The 16,064-nt window shown below is 38.8% G+C and overlaps 2 protein-coding genes across 2 annotated transcripts in view; both read right to left on the reverse strand.

The window, feature by feature from the left end:
- Nucleotides 1–4,273, reverse strand: part of mpp2a (MAGUK p55 scaffold protein 2a) — a 20,275-nt gene extending 16,002 nt beyond the window's left edge. Inside the window, exons 1-2 of the mRNA XM_005752790.1 lie at nucleotides 4,194–4,273; nucleotides 600–648 (exon numbers count right to left, since the gene is read on the reverse strand). Coding sequence (XP_005752847.1) covers nucleotides 600–630 — 31 coding nt within the window. The 5' untranslated portion in view covers nucleotides 631–648; nucleotides 4,194–4,273. The remainder of the gene's footprint in view (nucleotides 1–599; nucleotides 649–4,193) is intronic.
- A 2,193-nt stretch (nucleotides 4,274–6,466) lies between these two features.
- pyya (peptide YYa) lies at nucleotides 6,467–15,011 on the reverse strand. Its single transcript, XM_005752791.2, has 4 exons — nucleotides 14,856–15,011; nucleotides 12,412–12,599; nucleotides 6,978–7,058; nucleotides 6,467–6,875 (listed from the first exon to the last, which is right to left on the reverse strand). Exons 2-4 carry the CDS (start codon nucleotides 12,597–12,599, stop codon nucleotides 6,851–6,853), a joined length of 294 nt encoding a protein of 97 aa, XP_005752848.1. The 5' UTR covers nucleotides 14,856–15,011; the 3' UTR covers nucleotides 6,467–6,850.
- Nucleotides 15,012–16,064: the final 1,053 nt, after the last annotated feature.

Consider the following 16,064-nt stretch of genomic DNA (forward strand, 5'->3'; position numbering starts at 1 on the left):
AATTTCAACTTGCCAGCACAGCTTGTTAGCCGGAATGCTGCTTTAAGGTTAAAGTTTAAAGTTGAAATTTAAAATGAAAGAAAACTAGATTATGACTCATAAATACAGCCTACAGCAGTGCTGTTATGTACAAAACTGCAGTGAATTTAAGAATTTCTATATTTAGTCATATTCAAGGGAAGTATGCTACAATGTAACAAGCTGCAATTATGTAATTTTTTCATTTTTATTTATTTTAGTATTTTCATATTATTGAATTTGATATTATCAGATGTAATCAAAGGCCACAGGTGTAAGCAAACCAGCATCATATATATATATATACTACAGCGCTATCATAAATATTGGTATTTGGGGGCATCAGTCGTTTCCTGGAGGATATTCTACAGTGTAGCTGTAACTCTAAAACATCTGTTATCATTAATTAGCTTACAAAGAGCAAATACCACCATTTTTCAGATTAGTAACACATTCTCATATTTCTGGTTTTTAATCTTTTGTGAAACTGGATTTTAGGAGAGAGCTGTGAATAAAGAAAACAGAAAAAAACAATCATGTGGCGATGCTAAGCTGATGTGGAGTATAGTGTTTGGTCTCACCAGGCTCTGTCCTGGTGGAGGCCACGGGCATGGTAGAGCTGCAGTAAATCTGAGAAGGACAGAAAGAAAAAAAGGAAAGAATGATCAACAAAATAAATGTAAGTGCAGGTCTGAAATAAGACACTGACAATAATGATAAAGACGTTCAATGAACACCAACATTTTAAAAAAGCTTGTTTCCTTCACTGCTACATTCAGATGGGGATGATTTAGTACAAATGATGATGTCCTCTATTCATGCCGTGCAAACCACCTGCTTTTAAACTACTGGGCAACTTGCAATACAAAGATAAACACTTTCACATGAATAAAAGCCTCAAGATTGGAACCAATTGGACAAGTTAACACTCTTAATATATAGGCCACTGCACCACTTACACGCAGTGCAGTACACCACTACAGCCTCAGTAATACACATTTTTTTAAAAACAGCCTTTGAGCTTATATGATTTTACCAGGCTTTTTTACTCCTATAAATGGCTGCAGGAAGAAGAAAAAGGGGAGAGCACAATTCCAAGTAATGTACTGGCATAGAAACATAAACACTACAGCCAGGGTAGCTATTTAGCCATTTAGGCCTGAAGCTAAATAGCTGAGCTGATATATCTCACATACACTACAGCTCTGAGTTTTTTTAGTGATCATCTGACAGAAGTGGATATGAGACCAAAAAATTGGAGAGTTGTCAGTTATCATAGATATATGAAGAACCAAATCTGGGCTTTAACATTTTTTTCTGTTCAGTTCTGACATTTTAGTAATTTTTTTATAGCATGATTTAAAAAAGCAGATTCAGCAGTCTAAAATATTCATGTTAAACATTTTAATCATCCTTTTCTGTCGAGACTTATGCTGCCATCCTGCTGACTGAGAGTAACAACCGCGTGATAATAACTGATGACTGGGTTCAGTGTGTGCTATAAATTAGCATGAGATAAAACTGCACTGCTCAGTTGCTGCACGTGGGAATGTTTGCGGGTGTATACGGTATGCTCGTGTTTTTGAACCCCCTCCCCGCCATAACGCAGCACGACAAACACACAGGGTGCAGTGATGTCAGCGACTGAGGGTGGAGCTCCACTGATTGTTCTGGAATTGAACATGCATGGCAAAAGGGGAGGGGGAGGGCATGTGGGTGTGACTAATCTATACACTGCCAAGACAGCACACACAATACAATGGCAATACAGAGAAAGTGAGAAGGGAACAAAGAGGCACACATCCCCTTTAATGCTTTCTATCTATCTATGCATTTATCTATGCTTGTTGCTATGACAAACTGCTGTTGCAGTTTGTGGCTGCCATGGAAACTCATCTTCCCTCAGTTTTGCCTTCACACACACACCCTGCTGTTTATACTAGAGTAGGCATTACACAACACCTCAGGCAAAAGTGGATGACGTAAAAGGAGAAGCTGTAAGAGTGAGACGTGTGGAACGGGATGGACTGGATGTAAAGTATAATGTCTGAAAGATGAGATTCACACCATCATCCAGCTTTGATGCACATTTTATCCAAGCTGATGACAACAAATGTGAAAGAAAACATTACAAGATTTTAATCTTGGATACTACCCTGACCTGTTTGGGTCTAGACTGGCGACAGCAAAACTCCATGAATAATAATGAACACCATAAAAGAGAGAAACTGACTGAGCATAGGATGCTTCGGTGCTTAGCACTGTTGTCTCACAGTGAAACTTTTTAAAGTTCAAACCTGCGCCTTCCTTTTTCAATCTGTTCTTCCAGTTTCCTCCAGTAGCTCCAGTTTCTTCCCAAACTGAAAACACGTCAGGTTAATTCCCCTGACCAAGGGACTAGCCTACTGGCTGCCCACTGCTCTTAAAAGGGGCACCCCCAAATCATATTTACATATTTACATTTTACTCCAGTCTGTAGTACCATTTATCCAGCTAAATTATTTTGGTTATGAGTCACCTAGTTTACTCCATTTTAGATCCTCATATATCCTCATATATTCTCAGTGTGAAAAAAACAAAAAACAGATGTTGCAAATCTAAGTAGAACCACGGACGGTGCACCTGAACTGAACTCACACTGTGTATGTATGACTCATCAAATAAATGCACATCGTGAGTAGCAGCATAACTTCACTGAGCTGTATGACAATGAGTATGGGAGTACAATACTTTTGCTCTTTTGTTGATATTACTGATGAGGACGTGGACTCATTCTATGTGGATGAAGTAGGCTGCTCAGCTACTGTACATGTCAACTACAATAACAGCCCAACACAGACACATTAATGACTGTGTTTAAAATGCTGTGAAGTCCATTTGCTTTCTGCTTCCTCACACGTTCCAACAAACACCCCTCCTCGTCCTCCTGCTTCATCGTCACTTTTTTTTAACACTTCTTTCCCTCACAGCTTCCTCAGCTCTGCACTCTGTCCTGCTGTCTCACTCCCCTCTGCTTTTTTTAAATCCTTTTTTCTTGCTTGCAGATCCCCTTAATGATGTTCCCCTCCTTCTTACCTTCCTCCCATCCTTTCCTCTCTATTACTCCCTTATTTATGCAACATCCCTGCCCCTCCTCCATCCACCCCCCACCATCATCCATCTGCTTAGCTGCACCAGGACAGGCCTGCTGTATGTAAAGAAACAATTGTAGAAAGCACATGCCGGCAAAAGCTGTTTGGCTGTGTGCTGTACTACATGCCAACATGGTTTAAACTATGTCGTTATCCTGTATTTAGTAAAGCTGGTTATTTCAAACGATTTATTCCTTAGACTTGAGCTAAAGTGCTGTTTTATCCTCATTTTCTTTTGTACTGTTTTACTATTTCAAAAGGAAAATCCCAACCAAGCAAATATAACAGCTGGACTACAACTTAACTGATGACAAATGTAGTGTGATTATTGTTTCTAATCATTATTATTATTTTGAGTCTCTGAGATCATAACAAACACACAAACCATGTCAGTTACTAAACTTAAACAGCAAGAGAATTACTCAGAATTGTTATTGAATTGTTAGAATACATAATAGAAAAGAAAAAACTTTAAGAGGTTTATGGTATTTAATATTATGGCTTTATTAAGCAATTTTAAAAAAGCTATATTTGGCAAGTATTAGGACAGATGAGTCTAGCTTGACAAACTGTCATAAAATTGTCAGGGTGAGTGTGACTCTAAGTCTTAAAACAGTTTAACTGGTAGCCTAACTACACTACCATTAACATAACCAATGAATCCCTCAGCAAACACACAATAAACGACACAGGTGCAAATACACCAGTGCAAGCAGAGAAGTCTACTAATTAATCTCAGGAGTCATACATAACAAAGCACCACACACACAAACACAAAAGGAGAGGGGGACAGAAAGACATGCAGATAGCCTGTCTGACAAAGGAAGATGCTAACCAAACATCACAAATGAAATGTAGCGCTAGTGGCGCGCGGTTATTTAAATACACTGAGAGAACCGCGCGCACACGCGCGCACCTTTGTCAACCTAGCTTTAGTGTATCTGCTCCCTAAAATAAACAACCCTTTTATTAGGATACTTTAATGATAAGACGTCGTCTGTTAATAAAATGATATTTGCGACACATAAAAACAAACTCACCCACCTTTAAACACAACAAGAGACGCTTCCTGCCGTCTGTGATGTCTCGTGCGCTTTTTGTTGTCGTCTGGTTTCTCGGTTCCCTCTGTGACTGGAAGAGGCAGAAAAATACACAACTTCCGAGAAAACTTCAGAATAAAAGGCATTTAGCGAATAAAGCTACAATAAAATTGAATTATTAAAGCATTATATTTTTATATTTATATAAAAGTAAGAGTTGCCACTGAAATAAAAATTATAAAGCATGCAGGTAAACAAGAAGCGGGATGGGAATGTAATACTTTAACGCTTAGAATCAAGAGACTTCCAGTTGAATTGACCATATTCCCGGTGCTTTACGTAGAGGTGCATTAAAGGGCCAGTACTTGTTTTGCTTCCACATTTTTTTCTATTGTTATAATTAATACATGAGCTATGAGAAGAATGTGTAAGTGTGAGAGCTTTTGTTTTTCCATCACAGTTTGTCCTAGAAATACTCAAATAAAATACATAAAAAGAAACATAATGATACCAGTGAGAAAGATACCTTTGACAATGTGATGTTGGTTTTCTCCCTGGTATTATTAGGCCATCTTTGCCTTCAGCATGACTGTGCTCTGGGATTAATTCTTCCTTTCTTTTGCTTCATGCCCCCCAAATTCAACAATAAAATAAGATCTGGTCTCTGAGGAAATTACCATTACTGCAGCTGTTTGTGTGTTTTAGCTCAATACTCCTAAATCTTCTGTCCCCACAGTAAACCCTCTTTCTTTTGTGCACTGCATATTAACCCTGTATGTTTCCCTGAGAATATAACCTGATAACTTTCATTTAAGCTTGATATTTTGTTACTGTCAGCATATCCTGTGACACATTGATGCATCTTATTCATCCACACCATAATGATCTTTTGTTGTCCAAGAACAATTAAACCCACACACACATTGCAGTTTGACTCAGTTCCACAAGGACTATTCAATTGCCAGAAACATTTCAGTATTACAGATTACAAAACATGACAGTATAAACCAGCTATAAATGTCTCAGAAAGCACCTCAGTCTTTATTTAAATATAACACTATATAGTTGCATTTTCAGTGCATTATCTATTCTCACCCAGAGCAAGTGACACAGTAAGAGTAAGAGATATAGATTGTGTTAATATCAATAACTCTCCTCATTAGAGTTTTTAACACTAAGAAAAACTGAAAAAAGAGAGAGGGGGTGGGGTGGGGGGTCTTATTAATTATTTTCCTTTTAAAATATTTCGGCCTAAAGCTAAACCTAATTTTCTGAGCTGTGTCCGCTGTTGCTGCGGGTTATATATATTTATACTGTATTATTTATATCATTATTTTATATTAACTATTGTTTCAAATTTTCTGAGTTCAGAGTAACGTGCAAATCACACTTTCAAGATTAAAGCTATGTGTTTAACAATTTTCCTGATTTTGCTACTCTATCCTTGCCATTTTTTAGAAATGTCAGAAGAAAACTGATTGAAAGGTACTTTTTGTATTCACATGTTGCAAACGTAACCCGAAGTTTCACCACCAGGAGGCAGTGTTTTACCAGAAAGTGTTAGTGTAGTTGCCAACTCCTTTAAAAAACAAATAATACAATATCTGTCCTGAGATCTGGGTGATGCCGTGGCTAATGTTGTCATCTTACTGTTCTGGAGTTTCTGGAGTTAAACGGTGTTTGGGCTTTTCTGCACTGTTAGCAGCTCCTAAAACCTTTAGATTAAAAGCTTTGATCTTACCGATGTAGAAGAAACAATGTCAGTTTACCGTCAGAATCATCCTTTACTCTCCAAGAGCTGTCTACGAGTCAGACTTTAGTGCACATCCTCAATTTGCTCCTATCATATAAATCTAAACGTGGTTTATTTCCCAAAGTTGGCGCTGGTGCTTCTTTGCTGTTTCATTCAGCAGAGCATCTATTCCTCCATATCTAAGCGTTCAGCAGCATTTCCCTTGCCATTAATTGGAGCCTGTGCAGAATGCACACTATACTGATTACTACTATCTTTTAAATATATCTCTTCAACACAATACATTGATGTTTTGGACAAAGCCATTATTTTTTGTCAGTCTCTTAGTTAAGTTTAGAAATGTTTTTGGGGAGGACGTTAAAATACCTTATTGGAGACAAAGGATCAGTTGAGAGGCAAGTCCCACTGTAAGATCAATAAGAAGTCTGTTGAACTCGGAATCAGGCAAAGCTATAGTAGCGGGTAGAATTAAAATACGGAGTTATAAATGAACATAAAAGGCCACAAAAGAAAAGATCATGAGTCCTTGGGAACTTTTATTCTCACAGAAAACATTTGATTCACATATTATGATGTTACTTTTCACAATACAAACAGCAAAACAAGAATCTCCTCCAGTCTGATGGACAGTCGAAGGACACCAAAGCTCACACGCACACACACAGACACAGTTCCACCTTCTGTGATTTCATATACATATATATTTTATTTTAATAATAAATTATGTACAGTTTTGTTGGAGTGACAGAGATGTGAAACAACAACAGGAGAAACAGAGGGAGGTTGTGATCCGTCAGAGATGCTCTTTTGTTGGGTTTAGAGTACAGGGAAGAAGAGGCACATGTCGGCCCCTCCAGGTGCATTCTGGGATGTACCCAGAGGGAATGTCCGAAGAGGAGGGAGGAGAATCACCACATGTAAGAGTCATCATATCTGTTGAAAGACAGAGAGAGGAAATAATGTGCCAATGAGAGAAGAGTGTAAATTCTTTAAGTTCATGTGACATCTTCAGTTTTTACATTTGAGGATCGTTACCTTGATCTCTGGTCTCTGTTGTTATCGCCACCAAACAGCAGCTCTGCGACCACGTCCTCCTGAGCTGAACGCTTTCCATACCTGAGAGTGAAGAAGACATTTTTTTTATTGTAAATTGCAATTGTGATCATTTTCATGAAGTTAAAGCTCAGTCTTTATGCTTTAATGTTGGCATTATTTTGGAAAAATAGATATTCATGACAGTTTGCCTCTGTAAATGTTTCTGTTGTTTAATAATCATTGTTAGTGGAAAGGTTCACCATTGTCCCCCTCGACTCAGACCACCACAGTGCATTTTCTGTTCTCGAAACGACTGCTGATCCAAACACTTCCTAATGCTGCTGTTTCACTCTCCTTTACAAAAACAGATTTGCTTTTATTGTAAATCAGTCACACAAAGTGCAGCTCATTGGTATAGAGACAAAATAGAAGCAGCAAGGATCCCTTATACACTGACCTTTAATCCTTCTATAAGACTGGATCCTAAATTACCCATGATACAACCATGAATGCCACATTGGTGGTTGCTACAGAAGTCTCTATATAATCCATAATAATCCACGTTTTTTTAACAGATTTTCAAGAATTTAGTTACTGTGATAGGATGTCACCATTGTCAGTTCATGAAATTTCTTCCCTCCTAGCTATTCCACAGTCAACTGTAAGTGGTATCATTGCAAAGTGTATGCATTTAGAAATCACAGCACCCATAAGTTAGATTGGAGCTGTCAAATCCTGAGGCGCATAATGTGTAAAAGTACACTAAAGTACCAACAATCATCTGACGTAAACATCAGCAGAATATGAGCACTGGGAACTTCATAGCATGAGTTTTCATGACCATGCAGCTCCTGTAACTGTTATATGGTATATTTAATATTGTAGGTGGTCCAAAGGTCTTGAGTCACCCCACATTTCTATATATGTGGTCATGAATAAGAGTTCTCCAGGCTTTCTGAAATATTTCTGAAGTTTTCCTTTGGCTATTGACTGCTTTTCATTCATTTATGTGTAAGTGAATGTTTATAGAGGAGTTTTTTGTTTCTTTCTTTCATGTCTTGTGAAGACAACCAACACTGACCCATCAATGATTCAAGGATGATTCAAGTCACACAATTTTCATTCCGCTTCCTGGGTACCACCATCACCCAGGACCTGAAGTGGGAGCCCACCATCACCTCCGTCATCAAGAAAGCCCAGCAGAGGATGTACTTCCTGAGGCAGCTGAAGAAATTCAACCTGCCAACACGGACGATGATGCAGTTCTACACTGCAATCATTGAGTCCATCCTCACCTCCTCCATCACCGTGTGGTACGCTGGAGCCACTATCAGGGACAAACAGAGACTGCAGCGTGTTGTGCGCTCTGCTGAGAAGGTGATTGGCTGCAGACTCCCATCTCTGCAGGACCTGTACACCTCCAGGACACTGCGGCGTGCAGCTCGGATCTCAGCTGACCCTTCTCACCCTGGACACAGTCTGTTTGACCTGCTCCCCTCAGGCAGGAGGCTCCGGTCCATTCGCACCAGAACCTCTCGCCATAAGAACAGTTTCTTCCCCTCTGCTGTTGGACACATGAACAATAACCATATGACTGTTCCCACCAATAACACATGACCCTACGCTGTGTCACTGCATCATTCCATGTTTGGCACTGATCACCACCTGCACTCATGTATATATCTTCTACGTAGCACTCTTAATTCTTATTCTCATGTATATATCTCATGTATAGCTCATGCACATATCTTTCTACGTAGCACTTTTAATTCTTATCCCTACTTTTATTTTTTCATGTCTATTTAAGTGCTATTTATGACACTATGTTTGCACTGAAGCACCGCAGCAATTTCCTAATGTTGTAAACCTGCTCAACATTTGGCAATAAACCCCTTTCTGATTTCTGATTTCTGAATTCAAGGGTTGGATTAGTTTTATCAAAACAGTTTGAATAGTATCTTTAGGTACTTTGTTACTAGCATTCTGTTGCATAAACATATATGTTTCCATTTCTTTAGTTGGATCTATGAATAATGCCAAAGACAACATCATTTCACCAATAGCTGCACCAAAAAAAGTGATTCCGAAAGAAAGAGTTATTAACGGAAAACTGGATATAATGTGCCCCACGTGCTTAAAAGTCTTTGGAAACTGGATAAGTGAAGAAAATAACAAAGCAGTGACAGGCCAAAAAATATACAGACAGCTAAACATGAAAGTGTGCTTTCATGATCTTAAGAAATAGAAAAACATCCAATGAAGACCTGTGAGATGCATGATCCATCTACTGTTTGCTGAAGCATTAGAAATGGTCTCAATGAAACGGTGGCTGTCAGGAAACCATGCTTAAGGAAGGGAAATGGGGACAAAGGTAGCCCAAATTATCAACCAGTGCCAGTAGGTCTTCTAGAGTGATAAACCAAATTTGAAAGTTCTGTATGAGTATGCACAGAAGAGCTCACGAGAGGTAAAACTGTGAATGTCTACAGCAATCTGTGTTATAGAATAAAGTTGGCCATACCAAATTTTGACTTTCAAGCTTGTTAAAATGTAGCTTTATACAATGCATTCTCATGTATGTATGTACACATTTTAATAAAACACTGCACCTATTTTCCATTTGTGTAGAAAAATACTTTTTAAAGATGAGAAGTCAAGACTTTTGCACATCTCCACGACACTGTCTTTATGACAACACAGTTTCAATTGTCTGTCTCTAAATTTTCTCTTCCACTGCGCTTTTGAAAGTTCTCTTTGTGATTTTCTGCACCGCTTAGAGTTTAGAGTTCATTCTTGATCAACCTTACAATTTCCTGTTTTATTTTGAAAGTTATTTCCTTTTTTTCCTCACCCTTGCTAGTGTTTGATTCAGTTTGCCTGGGGTTTGTTATCCTGTTCCCTGGTGTGTGTTAAGTGTCTGTTCCCTAAGACTGTGTTAGGTTGTTTGTATGTTGTTTGCTTTTGTTGGTACTATATTTGTTTTGTTTTTTGAGATGTGTCACTTTGGACACTTTGTGTTAATCAGGTTTTTTTTTGGGTTTTTTTCTTATTGTTGGCAGGTTTCTGTCTGTGATTGTGTCCTTCCTTTCAAAATCATCAGCAGTGTGCAGCATCCTGATTCAAACCAGTGACCACATTTATTCCTCTCACAACAAACACATGACTTTTGGACTTTTGGTTCTGGTGCGTCACACTTGTCTGTCAGTCTGTCACCTGTCTTCTCTTACCTCTACCTTTCCAAGCTGTTCCCTTTTGTTTGCTGCTAATGCTTTAATGTCACAGTCAGATTCAAATTCAAGAGTGTGTGTTTGTTTTAATGTGTGTACGAGGCTGTCATTTCCAAGTCTGGCTGGGTTTTTATCATTCCCTTGATGGGAAACCAGGGTTCCAAAAGAGCCTGCAAATGTAAAATCACAGAGCCGTTTAACTGAAAATTTACTTGGTAATGTGTGTGTGTGTGTGTTTATGTGTGCGAAACAATCATCTCAGGTCCCGCAGAGCGGCCTGCAGTTCTTCTGTTTTCCCATCAAACATCTGTTCCACCTCCCGTATGACCTCAGCACCCAATCTTATGCTCCGTTACTTCCTCAGTGTGTGCTTCCCTGCAGGTAAGCAATCAAGAAGCGCACATGTACTGTTTCAGCTGTCACACAGCTGGCAACATATCAGGATATAAAATGTTTTCACCGCTGGTTGATACCTCAATCTTCCTACCAATCTACCAATATTTTTTTCTTTAGCCTTAATGTGTCCTTTTGTGTCTTCTTCTCCCCAGTGGTGAAAGAAATGCTCGGATTTCTTACTTAAGGAAATGTAATAATATTATACTTTCAACATTTTCTGTTAGTGCTGCACTGAAATGATCAAGCAGGTTCACAGGCTCACGCCTGCAATTCCTACAACTGTGGGACCTTAATTTAAATCTAAAGCTCAATCTAAGGATTGAGTGTTCTTTTGAATTAATTTTTAATTGATTAGTTGTATGGATATTTGTAAAAAAGAAAAAAAAAAGACAAAAGTCACCAGAATTAAAATCCATCCTCTTTAACATCTTCACAGTCCTTCATGTGTTAAAACAGCTTTGAGCCAGTTGGGGATGAACGTGTCTTTGTTAGTTTTGGTATTTTTGATGTATTTGTGTATAATTTTCCATATAATTTGGAGTAGTAAGAAATGCTATTTACACTGAAAAGCGTGGCTACATGTGATGGTAACTGATAAATGCAATATTTAAATATTAACATTGTCACAATATAACACATATGATATAATAACTATGCAAATTTTACTTTTGTTTTCTTTTGTTCATTTGTGGTTACACCTCATAGATCTATCAGTTGTATCTAGTGTGTCTAAACCCAACAAACACCCACACCCACTATGAAAACCATAATGTGCACCTCTCTAGAGAAATGCAAAAACTTTCTATAGCACTGGATGTATTTAAATACCAATGGCCTATTTGACTTTCATGAATGAGAACAGATAGCTCCCGAGTGTAACTGTTTCCAATGATGAAACACCCTCTGACAATTCCATACTGGTGATCTTTATACCTGAGAGCAGCAGGCTTTAGCCTGGGCCCTGCTAACTGAATTTGGGCTTCTTTCTTGGGTCGGTCTGTGCCGATTTTATTGCTCTGGTCCCGCTCATTTCGAGGCCTGGAGGTTTCGGAGAGTGGACAGTAATCTAATCTATAATCTCATTGTGTGAAGTGTTGGGGAGGAAGAGGGTGTACATCACACATTGACAGAGCTCCAGGCTTATGTATGAACCAGCTTGCTTTAATGACTCAAGGAAGATAAAATGAAGTCTGGACTAAAGTAAGATCGGCAGGAAAGAAGCAAGAAAAGGCTCAAGTTCCCCACTAACACATTTAGCTTAACACCTACAGTTGGCTCAGGGTCATTAATTTTGAGGGGATTTTTCAAGGGCTGTTTATGAGTGATTTAACTCACATACTTTCTTCATGCCCAGCTTCATGTGGATCATCCACAACAGTAAAAACAATACTTAAAGACTTAGGAAAGGTTATTAGTGTGGGACCATTAAATATTCAAATTGGTGCCCTGCCTTGCAGGATTTTTTGGTGGAAGAAAACTGAACAAAAAAATTAATTCAAGCTTTTTTGTTTTTTCATTCCACATTTTCAAATATGGCACACGTCATTTCATTGGTGATGAAGCAGATTGTGCTGTATCTTTTTTTCTTGTTTTTTACCTTGTTAAATTTACCTTGATATCCTTATTGAAATTTAATGCAGGAGATGAAAATGGTTTCTTTATTTGTTTGGAAATCACCATTTTCCTTCAAGTTCAGTCATTTTCTCATGGTACCAAATCTAAATGTCATTTGAGGACCACATTCATTTCAAGGCTGTCCTGAACAGCAGTGCCTGTTGGGCACACACTCGTGTATGTGTGTGTGGTCATACCTCTGCCTGGTGATCAGATTGATGTAGTGTCTCAGGGCAGTGTAGTATTTGGCCAGCTCTTCAGGAGGAGCGTCCTCTCCTGGGTTCTCGGGTTTGGGGGGGTAGGCATCAGCCAGTGTTCCCAGACAGACCAGCACACACAGCACTAAGGCCACCAGCACTGTCCAAGGTTTCAGTATCACAACCATCTGTAACAAGGCACATAAATGCTATGGAAATCTAACCACTGTTGAAGTCTAATTTCCCATTGATTCATAATGAAAAATAACAAAAAAGAAGGAAATAATAAATAAATCCTAAATGAAATCTTACAAATAAATAAATACATTAAAAAAGATGCTTTGAGTCTAATAAAGGCTATTGCCCTTTCCTGTCTAATGACAAAACCTTCGACCCGTACCATACCTCTCCTGAGGGGTGCAAATGTCATCTGTTTTCATCTGTAATATCTGCTCAGGCTGATGAGTAAACGGAGGTGTGTAAAGCGGTTAAACAAGTCAATATATACCTTTAATGTTTTTTAGGGCTTTGGGCTGTCATTGATTTTTTGTCAGCTCTTCCCTGAAAGTTGTTGTCTTTTGAAAGAAGATGAAGAAAATGGATTTGTCTCTAGAGGAGGAAACTGATTTCACGCATCTTCACGGAGGCTGTGGGTTTAATGGAGTTTACAGAAAGGTTTAATTTGCATTAATAATAATAATAACTAGCATGCTGTGTGAGGAACTGGATTTCCACTGAAGTGTATCAGCTTTATGACGATTATTTCATTATCACATCATACCATTACCAAATCTGCTCCTGCTGTTACAATTATTAATTAGAATCCTGGATTAAAGCCTTTCAACAAAGAGAGAAATCTTGCTGTAACTTCTTGTTGATAACTAAACAAGTATTTTTTTTTACAACAACAAACTATAAATCTGTGTATGTCTGGATTAACAGTCAGATAAAGTAACTGCATGTTCATTTTCCCCAGAAGTCACTGGTTTGCTCCATATCAGGTCTGCACAGATTTAAAAACTGCAAACTCGTAAATTTGCACAACTAACATAAAGCATAAAAATCCCTCTGTCCTCTGTCTGACTGTGGAGTCTGTGGTGGAAATGTCCAGAGGCTGTTGAAAATGGCAGTAAGGAGCTTAATTATCACTTGCATTAGTTTGGCCATTTCACTGTTTAATTTGTTTCACAATTAATTGAATTTTAAAAAAGAGATCTAAATTGAATTTCTTTTTTTTTTTTCCATTCAGACTTACAGAAAACCATGAAACTAGCAGACGCTCACATCTGACAAGCTGCACCAGCTGCTTCAGGATTTACCTTCTGGGTGTTTTGGTCTATATGCTGTGCCACATTTAGCAGCGGATCGCACACCCACACTATTTAATCAGGCCAGAACTAGCAGTCTACAATCTAATTGTCTTTTAAAACTCTGTATGTAAATCTTGTCTAACCAACAACTTAAAAACAAAAAAGAACCGCAATATTTTGTGAAATCCTTAAAATAAAATATTATTGTAGCATTTCATTTATTTGTTTGTTTGTTTGTTTATTTATTTATTTATTTGCGTTTTGCGACTTTTTTCGCATTTTCCATTTGCAGCAGTAAATCTCCACCAAGACTCTTGGTAGAATAACTGTATTATGTGAATGTGGCCTTCACCTACCATGAGTACTATGTTGCTGGAGTGTGAACCTCTCCAGCACGTTTCCTATTCTCCGTGCATGTGTGGGAGCAGATGAAGGTGTGCCAGAAACCTCTGCTCTCTACCCCCACTCGCACCCTGCAGCCCGGCTATTTATTTATTTGCTTATTTGCTGTATTTTCCAGTCCTTTTCTAAATAATTGCATGGGGTGAATTATAGATTAAAGTCGGAGTTGCTTCAATAAATAAATAAGAAAAACGTATATCCTCCTTTTATGTATTTATTCATTTGAAAAATATAAAATATTATTTTTTAAAAAAAATAGCAACTGAGGCCACTAGATTTTGTTCTAAGTCCTTTTCCTTCCTTCAGCAGGTCTTATAAAGCTGATCTTCAGAATTTAGAGCAGATCTGATCAAGTTCAGCAACAGTGACCTTTGCGCACATTTCTGCTGTAATCGGTTATATTGAAGTTCTGCTTTTAAAAAAAAAAACTTTTTAAACGAAACAGATGTGGATCCTGAGGCAAATCGATGGCATGTGTTGTGGGGTAAAACTAGGCTGAGCTGTCCGTGGTACTGAACGCGCTCCAGATGTCACCTCAGCCAAGCTACTGGACACCAATTAAAGCTTAAAGGCAAGCGAGCAGAAGAAACCTTTTATTTTAAGTACGTTTTGCTCAGCAAAGTTGCGATTATTTTGATTTATTTATTTACCGGTATATAAACAAATCAACAAATCCCTATTGGAGTCAAAGAAAGCTAAAGCACGGGTTGTGTGAGAAGTGTGGAGACTTACTTTGAGAAGACTTTGGAGGTTACAGGTAGACGTGGCAGCCACAGGTGGTCTCTCGCAGCAGCAGAGGGTTTACTCTCTCTCCTCCTCGGTGTCTTGTTTTCACTCTGCAGGTCGCTGTACCTTGCTTCCAAACTCCGACAGAGGTTATTTATACAGTTTAGCAGCAGCGGAGAAGGGAGGGGTTACACCGCGTGAGTGTGTGAGGGAGACGGGTGGGAGTAGAGGCCGAATGAGTCAGATAGCGATGGTGATGATGATGATGAGACATTACTAAGGAGTCGGTCACGCAGTCAGTCTTGTGTTTCTGATGACATTTTGGGCCATGACACTCAAAAGCTGCATCAGTGCAAAAAGAAAAAAAAAAGAATGTTTAGTGAGTTTCCATCTGTTTACTCAAAGCTCTGCATAACCCAGACTGGGCTTATCTGGCCACCAGAAGTCCTGGCTCAACTATCCTGTAAAGCATCTCACGAGAAATCAGGCAAATATGATCCAACATGTCCAAATGGAAACCAGTAGTTGTCCAAACAAAGTGATTCGTTCTTGTTGGCTGAGGTTTCCGTGTATTCGGGGCAGCAGTGAATCAACTCTGGGTTATGGAATACACATTCCCAGTCAAACTGAAATCTTTGTGTTTTGGCTGATCTGTGGAGATTAACCACGTGCACACCACTGTGTCTGAAGTTTAGCTAAAAGCGTTTATTGTGTTTCGTTGCACGTCAGTCTGCTCGGAATGTTTTCACTCTGTGACTCAAACTGTTGCGATTTCTGCCACCAGGCGGAGCCACGTGAGCAACTGTGAGGCTGACGGACAGACAGACGGACAAAAAGTCATTTCACCGTAAAGTAGTTGTGCCAGCGTCAATAAAGAAGCGTGATGACGCAGGTTCCCAGTAGTCCAAAGCTGTGACGTATGAGCACCTGAACGATATGGCTTTACGTGTCATGCATACCCACAGCCCTCTCCCCCATCGCCTTCACTCCCCTGTGAATTTTTCCCGTTTTATTGATGAAATCCGTGTTTTGCTGCAGGCCTGAGTTGCTGCTTTGTTTTCTTTTCCTGCTTGAAGACCTGCTTCATCTTTACATCTGACATGTTTGCATGTAGTTCATTAAACAGTTGGTCATTGTCTCCTCACTGGTTAATCCATCACTTCTGTACTTTTTTAACATTTGAATTCATTTATTTGAGACCGTTGCAATAACCAC

Source organism: Pundamilia nyererei, unplaced genomic scaffold, assembly GCF_000239375.1.
Source record: "Pundamilia nyererei isolate P.nyererei 1_Seehausen unplaced genomic scaffold, PunNye1.0 scaffold00381, whole genome shotgun sequence".
Classification (NCBI taxonomy): domain Eukaryota; kingdom Metazoa; phylum Chordata; class Actinopteri; order Cichliformes; family Cichlidae; genus Pundamilia; species Pundamilia nyererei.